Source organism: Ctenopharyngodon idella, chromosome 5 (genome assembly GCF_019924925.1).
Source record: "Ctenopharyngodon idella isolate HZGC_01 chromosome 5, HZGC01, whole genome shotgun sequence".
NCBI lineage: Eukaryota > Metazoa > Chordata > Actinopteri > Cypriniformes > Xenocyprididae > Ctenopharyngodon > Ctenopharyngodon idella.
The window spans coordinates 25336161-25351282 of NC_067224.1; the positions used below are offsets into that span (position 1 = coordinate 25336161).

Here is a 15122-nt window from a genome sequence, read left to right on the forward strand (position 1 = left end):
CTAACATGCGGAAGAGCTGAACAGCTCCTCCAAGACCTTTGACTCCCTCAGGAAACAACAGGAAAGGCTACTTTCTCTTTCTGTCATGCGAATATTCTGTAAAACGCTGTTGGAACATGACATCAAACCTACCAATCAGCCCCAGTTATAGCCAGCTGGACGAAAACAAATCTGAAAACAAAAATGAAAAAGGGCAGTACATTTTTTTCTTGATTCTGATTTTATTGTTAGGCACTGAGACGTTTATCACAGCTTTTCTTCTTTATGACTTCTCGGAGGATATTCACAGAGTGAGTTAAATCGTTTAATAAAAACGTATTATATGATCTAAACAAACAAAAAAAATGTTGTTATTTAGACAAATGTACTTTTAATAACTTTTTTTTCTACTTTAAAAGACTCGTGAATCAGGCAGAGATGGAGGGTATCCAATCCACTGTCTCTCCGCAGATGTCACCCAACCAGCAGATCAAGCAGGTATCGCAAGTTGTGACTTGCTCAATCAAGAACTGAAACAAACTGCACGGCAGGTATTTAAAACGGCTTCAAAACATGAATACATTTTTGAAATCGAGAAATAAGATTACATGTATGTAATACATGTAAGATATTCCATACTAAGAGTCTAAATTTCTTTTTGTACAGAGGCTGTTGCTAGACATACAAAATTATGTACTGGGAACATTGGAAGGTAAAACAAATTTATTTATTTATTTTTGCTATTATTGCTTATATATATATATATATATATATATATATATATATATAAATCATTTATTCTGAAATGTTGTATGAAAATGCTGTTGAAACTACATTATTATATGTAAGGTCTGACCCCCTGTTGTGAAAATCAAGTTTTTAATGTTGTTTATGTCTGTGCTGTTTTTAATATGCTTTAAGACAAACCATGTGCAAATTCATCACTCAACACCATTTTTTTTTAGCATTTTTTTTGTCCTTGCAGTTTACCAAAGACAGTCTCAAAAACGCTGTTTGAAACCGCCTCCGTTTCCTACCGTCACAAACATGTAACCAATCCTGTCAACATGCGGGGTGGGGCTTTTCTCCATTGACTTTCTTTGATGTTCAAAGCATTTTTTAGGATACTGATTTTTAGAAGGCAGCAGTCTGACTCTGAGATGGCGAAACAGAACACGGTTTGTGTAACATTAGCAACACACTATTAGCTGTTTGATAATGTAGTCAAGCCAAAGGATAATCATATCAGTTACCGTTATGTGTCTGATGTTGTAGAGAGCGATACATAAAACGCATTACCATTTTGATACATCGACTTGTAGACGAGCCTGTATAAGCACTCTTCATTTTCTTCTTCTGAATCAGTTTCTGGAATAAAATTTTCCAGTAGTTTACTACAGCTGACCGAGGGGATCAGGTAGTCAGAGGTGGTGTGATTGAGTGGGGGCGGGGACAAATTTGCATATTCATGAATCTGCATATACTAAATGAAGCAAGGGTGTTATATTCAAGCTATTTTAAGGCATAAAGAAATTATTTTCAAGGAAAAAATTTAAATGTCATTTTGATTATCAAATATGAGTTTTAAGGGATAAAATTATTGACTGCAGGGGGACTTTAAAGTCGGCATGAAATCAAAATGAACCCTTTTTACTTTGTTAGTGCTCATTACTAGTCTTGTGGTGAACAATTCATCCATGCAAGTTAATTGATACACACAAACCTGAAAATGTTCCTCCCATCTGGAATGGCCATCCTTCTCTGATGATGTCAGTTTGACGGATTGGGAAGAACATCCCCTTCAACTGTCTGTCTGCTGCGAGCTTTGACAGTGAGTGGAATGGAACACCTACTTTTCTATATCCAATCAATTCCCAGTGGAAAGAAACAAGCCATGCCCTCTTTTTCTCATTCAATCAGTCCTTCGGAGGCTTGTAGGCCATAGTCCTCCTCAGCATTAAACGCTAGAATGAGACAGTCTAGTAAGTGCGGATGGCTACGTCACACATGTTCCTGCCCCCAAGGTTACAGCACCATAATACTATTAAAACTTAATTTTGGAAAAATATTAAATGTATTAAAAACCCTTATATTAACTGACTTTTTATTAATGCAATACAGTGAATGACTACCATCTGTGCTCTCTCAGTGGCTTACATTATTCTCAGTTTAAGTGTTAGGCCTAAGTAATTCATTTACACCAAAACAAAAGATAACATGTAGGCCTTTGTCTCAAAAACATTATTATTGTCTTACATTTCATAATGAACTCAGACAAGCTCAGTGCCGATTCGTTTTCTATCAGTTCTTTTTTGTGAATTGGAATGTGTGGAAAGGATTGTGAGTGATTTCAGGAAGCAAATGATTCACTTGATGCATCCTTCAAAATTAGCTAAATGAAGTATGCGAAACAAAGGCTGCCTTCTAATGATCTTTCAAATCGAGGCGCTTGATGATGTGGGAGCCGAAATGCAGCCTTCTGATTGAGAAGCACCCAACAATCCATTTTACTCTGAAAATATATAATGATACTGAAGTAAAGTCGGTTGCAACTTCAGGTTCACGCGTGACTTTAATTTGTGATGTTAGCCCCCACAAACCCTTTAACACTTCCACCCTGCTTCAAGCATTGTTCAATTGAAAGTATGTTCTTGGACTTTACAGAACATAACATCACTGAGATTTTCAAACCAGCTGTGCACGTCGGGGCAAAACAAGAGCTTAAGCAATATCAAAGGCTTCAGAAAAATGGTATGATCTTTCCCAGAGTAACAATCCACTCTTTACACTGTACATAAGATAATGCGGTTAAATTTAATAGACTAATTATATTCTTGTCTTTACTTTCTGCAGACGAAACTCCTGCACTGGATCGTATCCAGTGGGACAATATGAATGGCCAAGTCAGTCAGGAAGGATTAATGCGCTTGAGCCCCGAAGGAGAAATAGCGGTGCCACACGACGGAATTTACTTCGTTTTCTCTCAGGTTAATTTCGAAACACAATTAGGACAGAATATGCACTTTACCCAATACTTATACAAGAGGACAGCATCCTATCCACGACCAGTGATGCTCGCAAAAGCCGTAGTGACTCCCTGTGTGAGCGTAAGGTCTGATGTACAGCTTTATTCCAACCACCAGGGGGCGCTGTTCCGCTTAGAAAAAGGCGACAGGCTCTCCTTGTACGTGCTGAATATAAGCGCCGTGCGCTTCCCTCAGGAGTCCACTTACTTTGGGGCATTCATGATTAACTAAGCAAAACTGGAGCATTTTGATTCAATTTATTTCTCATTGGCCTATATGTTATCTGTTCCCATGATATTTACGAAAAAAAATGTATGTAGAGATGATGAATAACAGCTTATTTTGTCCACATCATTGTTAAATAATGGTGTTTTTAAAAAAAAAAAAAAAAAAGTTAATTTAGTTTTAATGGATTGTTCATTGTTAATTAAATCCATATGTGAATTATAGTCTTCAGTCGTGTTGATATGTGTAGGTGTTTTAATCCACAGCTAAAACAGTTCAAGAGCAGCGTAAGAGAATTTGATGTAATTTATTAAAGAAACATCAATTCAGGTATATTATTATTCATATTCTTGACACTTAATAATAAAACCATTCTCTTCTTTTTGTTTACATGGTTAAATGTGGTACACAACAACACATTTTTTTAATTCTCATATAACAAATATTCGAAAGCAGAGGTGAATAGAAATTCTCTCTGTCCTTGATTTTCTTCTTCTGTTGGTGAAAGATGAAGCTGTTTATCCTGATTTCTTCTATTTAGAAGCAGCAGCCTGATATAATGGGGAATGAAGAGAGCTTTATTTTATAAATATTTTATATTTAAAATGTTGCTTGATTCAGATTTTCTTCTGTAGATAGAACTGAAAAATATCACACCACAAAAATGTACTTAAACCACAAGGCAGCTACTTTGAATATGAAATACTAGATAGATGCAGCAACAGAACAATATTCAGTTTTAAATTTACACAGAATAACATACACTGCACAGAATTGTAATCCATTTCTGTTATATATTAAAAAAAAAAAAAAAAAAAAAAAAAAACAGAATTAAGTTCTGACCTTCGGAGCTCTGAAAACAAGAAGCTTTCTCAGAGTGAAAAGGGGCTGAGGGGTCATCTTTGCATCTATTTCATCATTGTTAATGATTACAGTGCCCTCTTTCTGGCTTACTTCATTATTGACTTTAGTGAGGATCCCCAAGATGTCCTGGCCTCTAAAAATGAAGGAAGAAACAAACAAACATATAAACCCAGACAATACAGTATTACTGCATGCAAAAAAAAAAAAAAAAAAAAACTGTGTATAGCTCACCGTTTACTCCCCTCTCTTAAATGCTTGCAAAGGGACTGTATAAACCATGACCCACTGTTTTTATTACGAATCGACATATATCCCTCAACCGTGGACATGGCAATCAGAAAATCAGAATCTTTGGCAATGCTGTATGATACACTGCCAGAATCCTGCATACGACTGGCACCAGGACCATCTGCAGTCAGCACTGTACTCTGCATCTCAGGCCCTCTACATGCTTGGATAAAGAAGACTTTAGGTTTGCCAATAAGAGAGCGGCAGTTGTCTCCATCAAATGGGGAGGTGATGTCACTCAGGAGACATATTTCCTCATCACATCCCAGGACACCAGTCTTACGTCCATGACTCATCACGCAACAGACAAAGCAGTCTCCATGATGGCGATCCTTACTGTAATTGATCATGAGCTCTTTTATTTCGGATGCGGTCTGATCTTCCTCGATTTCAACCCGAAAGCCCAAATCTTCAAACAAGTCTTTCAGAGAATCTGAGAAATTACACAAAAGAAAGAAAAGTATAAGTTAAAGCTAATAAATTACATGACCATATATAGATCCACATTACTACAACAAACAAAAGAAAAAAAAATTAACAGGACAAAAAGATTTTAAAAAGCAAGTACAATAAGCATCTCATAAGTGCATAAGCCTCTTCTAAAAAGATAGATCTGTGAATGAGTGTGTTGTTTTGATTCATAAACAAAAACTGAAAATCATTTACTGCCTACCAACATCTTTTTGGGATCCATTTCGTTTCTTTTTGGGGTTTTTAAAGTTCTCGTTATTAATAATTATACAAAGTCCACGTGGATTACTGTCCATTTTGTACTCCTCATCCTAGAACAAAATAGCAGGCGTTACTGTAATGATGGGTCGAATGCGTGAGGATCCATTTGCAGCTTGTTTATTAAAAGTACTTACAGAGTAGACAGGACAAAGGCAGAGACACAAACAGGGACAGGCAATGGTCGAGGCAGGCAGCAGACAAACTGTATCGGGTCACAGGCGGAGATCAGGGCAGGCAGCAAACAATCACAGTCCAGTACACAGGCAAGGTTCAGGGCAGGCAGCAGAGAATCACAACGAATAAACAATCCAACGGTAACAGGGTAAACAGTCCACAAGAAAACGCTCAGAGTTGATCACCGGGGCAAATCAAGACTTCGCAAAGGGTGTGTGTGTGTGTGTGTCTTAAATAGTCCAGGTAATGATCTGCAGGTGTGTGTGGCAATTGGTGATTGGTGCATGTGATTGGAAGGGAGGATTATGGGAAGTGGAGTCCAGGAACTGACAGGAACAGACAGTGATCGTGACATAACGCCCCCCTTCCGGAAGGCGCGTCCTCGCGGCGTAAATGGCACAGATAGGGAGGGGGGGTGGGTACATTGGAGACCTGTTGGCAGACGGGAACGGGGTCTCCAATGCAGGTCCAGGAACTCGGGCAGCCACGGGGGGTCAGGTGCCACGGGCAGCCACGGCGGGTCAGGTGCCACGGGCAGCCACGGCGGGTCCGGTGCCACGGGCAGCCACGGCGGGTCAGGTGCCACGGGCAGCCACGGCGGGTCAGGTGCCACGGGCAGCCACGGCGGGTCAGGTGCCACGGGCAGCCACGGCGGGTCAGGTGCCACGGGCAGCCACGGCGGGTCAGGTGGCTTAGGCGGCCACGGTAGGTCAGGTGGCTTGGGCGCCCACGGTAGGTCAGGGTCCGTAGCCGGCCACAGCAGTTCACAGGCGGTTGAAGGCCGTGGGCGTGTAAGGTCCCCACCCGCAAGCTCAAGCAATTCGGAGGCCGCTGATGATCGCGGCCGTGCAGGGTCCCCACCCACAAGCTCCCCACCCTCAGGTATATGGCCCCCCCCCAAAAAGTTCTTGGGGAATTCAACGGAGGCCGTGGCGGTTTCGTGGGTAAGGAGCTCGGGTGGCGCCGGCAGGGCGAGGAGCTCGGGTGGCGCCGGCAGGGCGAGGAGCTCGGGTGGCGCCGGCAGGGCGAGGAGCTCGGGTGGCGCCGGCAGGGCGAGGAGCTCGGGTGGCGCCGGCAGGGCGAGGAGCTCGGGTGGCGCCGGCAGGGCGAGGAGCTCGGGTGGCGCCGGCAGGGCGAGGAGCTCGGGTGGCGCCGGCAGGGCGAGGAGCTCGGCGACGGCCTCCGTGGCCGTATCAGGAAGAGCGGGCTGCTCTGGGACGGCAGCGGACTGCTCTGGGACGGCAGCGGACTGCTCTGGGACGGCAGCGGACTGCTCTGGGACGGCCTCCGGGCCTACAGCGGGCTCTGGGACGGCCTCCGGGCCTACAGCGGGCTCTGGGACGGCCTCCGGGCCTACAGCGGGCTCTGGGACGGCCTCCGGGCCTACAGCGGGCTCTGGGAAGGCCTCCGGGCCTACAGCGGGCTCTGGGAAGGCCTCCGGGCCTACAGCGGGCTCTGGGAAGGCCTCCGGGCCTTGAGGGATGGAGGAAGCCTTCTTCCTCCTCCTCCTCCTCCGTTTACATGGTTGAGGCGGTGGCTCTATGCCTACCTCCTCTGAGGGCGCTGCAGCGGGCTCACGGGTTGGAGCGGACTTGCGGACTGGAGCTGGTTCTGGAGTGGACTCACTGGCTGGAACGACCCCTATGTTCCCAGACACTGGCGGGGCGGCCATCTTGCCCGTGGGCACTGGCAAAGCGGCCATCTTGTCCATAGCATCCAGAGAATTTGAGTGCGTGGCAACCGGCGAGCTTGAGTGCGTGGCAACCGGCGAGCTTGAGTGCGTGGCAACCGGCGAGCTTGAGTGCGTGGCAACCGGCGAGCTTGAGTGCGTGGCAACCGGCGAGCTTGAGTGTGAAGCGGCCGGCGGAGGCTTAGGAATGCCAGCCGCTCGTACTGAAGTCAGCGCTGGATCAGCCACACTGGAACGCAACCCACTCCGCTCCCAAACAGATCCAGAGACGTGATGTAATTCTAGAGGATCAACGGAGACTTGACTTGGCTCTGGAAGATCAGCGGAGACATGATGTGATGATGTTGTGGCCGCCATTTTGTGCAGGCTCTCTTTAGAGGCAGCCATTACATGGGGGGACGAGGTGTCGCGTTCCTCCGCGACACCCACAGTAAAAAGTGAACCAACAGTAAGCAGGGCAAAGTCCAGAAATTCCACAAACGACCCTCGGGGACCATTAGTAAGTAAGTAGTCCTTCAATGGTTCGTTTAATCCATAGCCAAAGAAGTCAATGAGGGCACAGTCAGGCAGGTCAGAGAAATAGGCAATGTCTAAAAACTTCTGAATGTGGTCCTCGAGTGTACAATTACCTTGCCGAAGGCGGACGAGACGTATTGCTGGGTCCATGCTAAGGCTGGAAGCGCTCGTAGAAGCTGCTGGATCGTTTGAGGGCGAAGTCTTCTGTAATGATGGGTCGAATGCGTGAGGATCCATTTGCAGCTTGTTTATTAAAAGTACTTACAGAGTAGACAGGACAAAGGCAGAGACACAAACAGGGACAGGCAATGGTCGAGGCAGGCAGCAGACAAACTGTATCGGGTCACAGGCGGAGATCAGGGCAGGCAGCAAACAATCACAGTCCAGTACACAGGCAAGGTTCAGGGCAGGCAGCAGAGAATCACAACGAATAAACAATCCAACGGTAACAGGGTAAACAGTCCACAAGAAAACGCTCAGAGTTGATCACCGGGGCAAATCAAGACTTCGCAAAGGGTGTGTGTGTGTGTGTGTCTTAAATAGTCCAGGTAATGATCTGCAGGTGTGTGTGGCAATTGGTGATTGGTGCATGTGATTGGAAGGGAGGATTATGGGAAGTGGAGTCCAGGAACTGACAGGAACAGACAGTGATCGTGACAGTTACAGAGTACATCCAACATTCAAGAATAAAATCTGAAAATTTTATAATTTGTTAAAAAAAAAAAAAAAGGTGAAATCATAGGAAAATGTATTATGTGAAAATGTTGCATAGCTTGCTCCACTTCATTACCGTATTGCTTGATTCATCTGGAAAAAAGAGATACTGTCAATATCAAAAGTATAAAGTCTTTAAAGTTATATATTTTTCAAATATTCCCACATGCTTCCACTCATTAGTTAAGTATCATTGTACAAAAAGACACATGAAAAGATGATAAAACGATACATGATAAAACGAATTTAAATCAAGGCTAAATATTGAATAATTCATGAAACTACCTGTAGTACTACCTGACGTTATAGGTATGTGACTAGAGGTCACTGCTGTTTCAGGAATTTTTGAATGACCATCCATGTTTAGGTTCTTGTACACACACTCGTCCCTCTTCTCCAAACATTTGAGCAGAATTTCACTTGCTTTCCGCCCCTTTCTCTTCACACAATCAATCAGATCTCGAGCTTGATCAGTTCGCGTTTTGGTCTTCTGTACAATTTCTTCACTCTCCCCACTGTTTACCACATTCTCCCCCCGAAGATCATCCAACAAATGTTTGATAACAGGTTCGGACAAACCATCAATCAGTTGTATCCGATTTTTTTCCAATACTATTTCTAAAGGAAAACACTTTGTTAAGTAAAATGTTTATAGGCCTATAGGCTATTCGATTTAATTATAGATTAATTATTGTCACATACTTTACAATGTATTAGGCTACTATTTTCAGTTGCTATATAGACTAATACTTAATATAATGCTTAACTTAAATTGGAAATGTTCGTTTTTTTGTTTTTTTTTTTACTTTCACTTTTCATCTCATTCTTGTTCAGCAATTTCGTCAAAAACATTGCAATAGCCTAGCCAAAAAAAAATGTTTTCAAACTCAGACACATAATTTATTCATATTAATCTTACCTGCCATTTCGTCGTATAAACGTGTTGTATTAGTACTGTTTTATGTAGCCTGTTGCTAAAGGGTAACGACCCGAAATCGTGAAAAAAAGTAAACCCGCCTAAAAAGGCGTAGCCTTATTTTTCGACGTGGAAGGTGTTTTCTGTGAATGTGCTTGTGTTGTAGTCAAGACTACCTAATCCGAGACCAAGACCTTAAGCTTAAGAGGTTGAGACCAGAGGTTAAATTGGACCGGGGCCGTCCGGGGCTGAGCCCCGGCACATAGGCTTACCAGGGCTCGACATGCGCTTGTCTGGGACTGCAGGACAAGTGAATTTTTTGATGTGAAAGAGAATTTTACTTGCTTGACCAGATGAGTAGCTTGATTAAAATGTCAATAACCAAAACGCGAGAATGATTCATTTAGCTAGGTAATAAAAGGTTAATAAAATGCCCCCAGGGTAAATAACATAAATATGCAGATTTAAATATGTCACTGCTGATAAAACACTGATGAGAATGTTGCTTGTTTCAGAATAAATTATATTTACAACACACAAAAAAATCCTTTTTTTCCCCAGGCAAGCTACTATTTTACTCTGACAATTAGGCTAAATGACCATTTTAGTTGTCCAAAGGACAAGCACAAACACAAGGCTTAATGTCGAACTCCGTATTTTGTATTTATATTCTCTCCTTTAATGGTAACATCACATCACAAAGGAGAAGGCACAGGCCTACAGAAAGATTTTATCATCAGATGTACCTTTGCACACTATATATAGAATGATTTTGATCTGCATTTTAGTGTTCATAGCAGAGGGCTCTCTCAACTTGTTATATTTTAGTTTGTCTTCGCATACACATGCACCCCTGAAACCACAGAGAGCATAATTGTATTTAATGATTTTTTTAATCATTAAATACAATTAGAATAATAAGACACTAGCCTATATAGAGCTGTTACCAGTCAAATGAAACCACTAACAACAAAATTCATCTTTGTGCAGCAGAGGTACAGAAGCTACATCTGAATTGGTAGGGGAGAACCGGGACGAAAGTAACAAAGCGATTTTCCCGCTGCAGTGACAACAAGTGTTTCTTTTGTCCCACTGCTAATGTGGTGGCTTTCTCTGCGTTGCAGCATTTATTAAAACATGTTTATGTCATATTATACTAGCAGAACATGCCAAGAGTGAGGGTCAGAAAGACAGAGGTCTGATTCAGCCAGATGTTTATGAGAGAGCGTTTCTGGACATATCTGTTGCTGATTTCTGTATGTCACCATTTATTAACTCAATCTGTTTACATTTACCATAGTCACATTTAGTTTTTAGCCATACCTTTTCCACATCCACCTATGAATTGTTTCCAGTGTTGTATGCAGTGTTTCCATTCAGATGATTTTATGCATATTTTGAATTTATGCATAAAAACAGCTGGATTGGAAACATTACTGATACATTATGTTGAGAATTTATATTATGCTAATTTAATTTTCATATTGTTCATACTGTTGAGAAAATGTTTTATAAAATAAATTGCCAAAAAAAAAAAAAAAAAAAAAAAAAAAATATATATATATATATATATATATATATATATATATACTAAACAATTTAAGTTTGTACTGTCTGTCGGCTTACTTTTGAAACATTTGATGAAACTGAAATTCTCAATTTAAAATGAAAATGTAATTTAATATTTTTTTGCAAAGATAAAGGACAAAATGTTTGCAGTTTTAACAAGGTCATAGTCAGGTATATTTAATAAAAACAAGACTAACACAAAAAATCTAGCTTGTATTGTTGTGTTACTTTTAACCCACCTGTGTTACTTTTGTCCCAACTGACCAGGTCAAAAGTAACAATGTGCAATTTATGTTCAAAGTGAAATTATACTGAAGCCGTTCTACATTTGTACAAAATACCACCTGGTATTGATAGACCACATTTGTGAGTTATTGACTACAGCAAAAATATATCGCTGTCTAAAACATTATCTTTTTAAATTACATTTTTGTTAAAAAAATGGTACTTTCGTCCCTGCTCTCCCCTAAAATTACAAATGCATAATGTTGAGAATAATGTTTTAAAAATAAAAATTTGTTTATTGAATGTTTGTATAAAAGCAATATTATGTTTGCAATCATGCTCAAATTTGTGAAAAAGGCTCTCTTGGTCTTGTGATATTGGTTAATTATTATATGTTAAAACAAAACTTTCAGTACTTTTTTGCAACAATATCTTGAATTTTGTGGGCATTTAATTTTGGTGAGATTTTTCTCTTAATCCCACATTAATTTCTGACCTGGCACAACAGTATAAATAAATAAAATTAGAAACAAGTTATTGATTGCATTTGCAGCAGGAAGTTTTCTGTACAATCACATTAATGATGTTAATAAATAAGAAAATGCACCAACAATTTAGTGATATCCCTGCAGTCGAGGTCTTGACCGGTCTTGAAACAAAATTCTGAATCCTCTTAGTCTGAGACCGAGTAAGTATGAGGTTGAGACTGAGACAAGATCAAGACATTCAAAAAATTTAAAAGGATAGTTCACCCAAAAATGAAAATTACCCCATAATTTACTCATCCTCAAGCTGTTCTAGGTGTATATGACTTTCTTCTTTCAGCCAAACATAATCAGAGTTATATTAAAAATATCCTGGCTCTGCCAAGCTTTATAATGGGAGTGAATGAGATTTTGAAGCCCAAAAAAGTGCATCCATCGATCATAAAACATACTCTACACAGCTCCGCTGGGTCTTCTGAAGTGAACTGATGCATTTGTGTAAGACAAATATCCCTATTTAAAACTTTATAAAGTAAAATAACGAGCTTCCGGCACGACAGCCATGCGCATTCGACTTACGTCTAAAAACCGCTAACCTCCGCGACGTAGTATGACATGATATACAACGCGTTATAATGTACGTCATGGCGTAGCGTAGAATGTCATGGCATTGTGTACTACGTTAAGGAAGTCAACGCTTAATATCAGGCTTAAGTTAGCCTAATTTTAAAATGTAAATAAATTTTAATAAAGTTTTTTTAATTGGTTTTGGTAATCACCACCTACTGATTAACAATAATGTAATTGTGCCTATAGAAGTGTTGTTGTTGTTTGTTCCATGAAGAAAGCATGAGCTGAAACGTCTGCTCTTTGGTCTGTTTTTAAGGCACTTTTCACTTTTTTGCACTTTGCATGTTAAATTTAATAAATATTCTGATAGACCCTTGCTTTGGTCTAATTGTATGTTTTTCAGTGTGCAGACAATTTTGCCTATTTGGTTAAAATGTAAATAATGAAATCTTAAAACGCCATGAGCATTCCTACACAGAATATACATTTTTCTAGTTATGCCAAGCCCTAAAATATCTCAGGGAAGTTATTAAAGTAAAATAGGCCTATTTGTAAAATCCTTATCCAATAAATCGCAAATTACTAGAAAAGTCATGTACATGTACTGGTTAAAAAGAGTGGGATCCCTGTAGAACATTTAGCTCTTAAAACTTCTGGAATTCTGAATCTTTATACATATATAAATTATTTTAGCTACTTATTTTAATTCATTAACACATAGCTTTTTTATTAAAATAAATTGAAAACAAATCTTTACAGTATTACAGCAGATATACAGAGGAAACCTAGCCTAATATAGGGGGTATTTGAATAATTTTGTGGACAGTTGAGTCAAAAGGGTTGTAAGAGCCATTATGTTGTTTTGAATGTTCGTTGAAATTTTTTTTTTTTTTTTTTTTTTTTTTTGGACACTGGGTGGAGTGTGGGTTTAATTAGTAAAGGCAGCCAGAGAGTAAGAGGAGTCAGGTCATGGGCCTGTTTCAGAAAGGAGGTTAAGTGAAAACTCTGAGTATGTTAACCCTAAAATGAGGGAAACTCTGGGTTTTCGTTTTAGAATGGGAGGTATGCCAAACCCGAGAAAGCTGGGTAAGTCAAGCCTGTTTCTGAAAGAGAAGTAACTTGTACTCAGAGTCAGTTACTATGGTAACTTACTCTGTGAACCTAACCTGGTCAGGAGCAGGTTTTCTTCAGTAAACCCAGAATTTCTTTCGGTCCCCTCCCCCTTTTTAAAGTGCAAGCATTAAAAAGCATTCATTCATTCATTCACGCTGCAAAAAAATGCTTTGCAGTATGCAGTATTTTTATCTTATTTCAAGTACAAATATCTAAAGATTCTTAAATCAAAATGCATTTTCTATATAAGAAAATGATATAAGATATTTCTTGTTTCCTGGGGGGAATCTAAATTAAGTGCATTTTACGTAAGTAAAATTATCTGCCAGTGTGGTAATAAAAATAATGTAAACAGAAAACAAGATGACTTGGAACGTCTATTACTGAGTGCAAATTTACAGTAGCTCCGACCGCCGACCAATGTCACACAAGGCTAAAAACGACACGCGTGATTCAACAGAGCCCGCCTTTTCCCATCACATATCACATCAGAAAGGCATTTATTTCCAATAAAAATGAAGAAAAGTGCCTAACGAGTGTTTAATAATGATTTATAATTTTAATAAATATAATCATTTAGCCTACACTATGTTGTTATTGCATCCTGTTAATGTACAACAATACTGAGGTGCATCTAATTACTATTTACACTTATTGCAAAGAACTGCTACTTTAACATGGTAAATAGAATATACCACCATTTTCTATTTTTTAGCATCTACAGCTTTGCACTTATTGAAATCTATTGCTAAGAAAATATGCTATTTCCACTTAGTGTAATAGCCTCTTCCTTATTTTCCCAACTACATTGGCAGATCATTTGCAAAATATATATATATATTTATTTATTTTTTTTTTTACCTTTTTTTTTTTTTTTTGCATAAAAAAAATCATGAAAATCATTGGATATCATGAAAATTAATATTAGTTCAATAACTTACCGTTCTGGCAGTTTTCACCTATGATATTAGAACAGTGATAAGAATTAAACTTTTGTGTATTGTGATTTTTAAGTATGCGGATGTCATTTTGTTGGGTGCTGTTGCCATGGTGAATCGTAATATCGGAGCTCCATTGATCATGGCTTTTAATAGTCATGGTGCACGCGCTTAACCCAGAGTCAACCTACTCAGAGTTGACTGAACTAACTCAATTCAGCTGTTCTGAAAACGAAAACTCTGAGTTTCCCATTTAGTCAACTCAGAGTTCAAGTTTTAACTCAGAGTTGGTTGAACCTCCTTATTGAAACGGGCCCCAGGTCTGGTGTAATGGAGGGAAGCACAAAATTTTTTGACTGTGTCAGGACATGAGCAGGTAGAAGCAGGTTTGTGGGATTTACTGTGTATGTGCATTGGAACTGTGAATTTAAGAGGGCATTTATGAGCTTTGTGATAAAGTTGATAAAAGCAGTACTGGAATGGAAGCGTTTTTTTGTTTGGATCTCGCATGTCAGAAACAACCCTACACCACCACAAAGTGGTTATTTATGTCACTTCAAGGGTTGAGAATTACTGCTTTAGAAAACATAGGCTGTAATTTATCCCTTTTTTTGTAAACTTTGCTCATATTTAAACACAAAATAGTTTCCTCATATTTTGATGGTTTAATAAAACTTGTAGGGTCATTAAAAACAAATCCTAAAATCAGTCCTCTCTGAACATCACTTTTGGCCACTAATGTATATAGAACAAGCTATACAATATATAGACTACTTCTATAATGCTTTTGGTGATAGAAAGGTCAGCCTTTGTAATTGCATAATTTATATATAAAAAAAATATATATATAAAAAAAGACCAGTAACATCTTCCACAGAAGTCAGTCAGTCAGTCATACGGGTTTGGAACAACATGAGTAAATTTACAATTTTAATTTTTGGGGGAACAAATCCCTTTAAAATCCATAACAATATCCAAAATCTTCCAGTTTTTTAAAGAATAGAATTGTTGTGGGATAAAAGAGAAATGCCCTAAAAATGATGAACATTATAAAAGTAAACCATTCGTTTGTGGCATCTTATGAATAATAAAAATGGA

General features: G+C 39.5%; 3 protein-coding genes across 6 annotated transcripts; 2 read left to right on the forward strand and 1 right to left on the reverse strand.

The window, feature by feature from the left end:
* tnfsf10l4 (tumor necrosis factor (ligand) superfamily, member 10 like 4) lies at positions 1 to 3454 on the forward strand. The gene is made up of 5 exons (XM_051895006.1): positions 1 to 290; positions 399 to 530; positions 646 to 691; positions 2644 to 2730; positions 2833 to 3454. Exons 1-5 carry the CDS (start codon positions 117 to 119, stop codon positions 3234 to 3236), a joined length of 843 nt encoding a protein of 280 aa, XP_051750966.1. The 5' UTR covers positions 1 to 116; the 3' UTR covers positions 3237 to 3454.
* casp22 (caspase 22, apoptosis-related cysteine peptidase) lies at positions 3376 to 9332 on the reverse strand. Of its 2 annotated transcripts, none has more exons than XM_051895002.1 (7): positions 9128 to 9332; positions 8506 to 8826; positions 8285 to 8301; positions 5056 to 5164; positions 4326 to 4815; positions 4074 to 4227; positions 3376 to 3781 (listed from the first exon to the last, which is right to left on the reverse strand). In XM_051895002.1, the coding sequence occupies exons 1-7, from the start codon at positions 9132 to 9134 to the stop codon at positions 3764 to 3766; spliced, it is 1116 nt and encodes a 371-aa protein (XP_051750962.1). In that variant the 5' UTR covers positions 9135 to 9332; the 3' UTR covers positions 3376 to 3763. The 2 variants fall into 2 exon arrangements, with proteins under 2 accessions (XP_051750962.1, XP_051750961.1); XM_051895001.1 differs by having other exon boundaries at positions 8494 to 8826; positions 9128 to 9323.
* On the forward strand, positions 5195 to 8278 carry LOC127513315 (uncharacterized PE-PGRS family protein PE_PGRS46-like). 3 transcript variants are annotated; one of them, XM_051895003.1, is made up of 2 exons: positions 5195 to 5813; positions 5868 to 8278. In XM_051895003.1, the coding sequence occupies exons 1-2, from the start codon at positions 5594 to 5596 to the stop codon at positions 6764 to 6766; spliced, it is 1119 nt and encodes a 372-aa protein (XP_051750963.1). In that variant the 5' UTR covers positions 5195 to 5593; the 3' UTR covers positions 6767 to 8278. The 3 variants fall into 3 exon arrangements, with proteins under 3 accessions (XP_051750963.1, XP_051750964.1, XP_051750965.1); XM_051895004.1 differs by having other exon boundaries at positions 5195 to 5786; XM_051895005.1 differs by having other exon boundaries at positions 5195 to 5786; positions 5895 to 8278.
* Positions 9333 to 15122: the final 5790 nt, after the last annotated feature.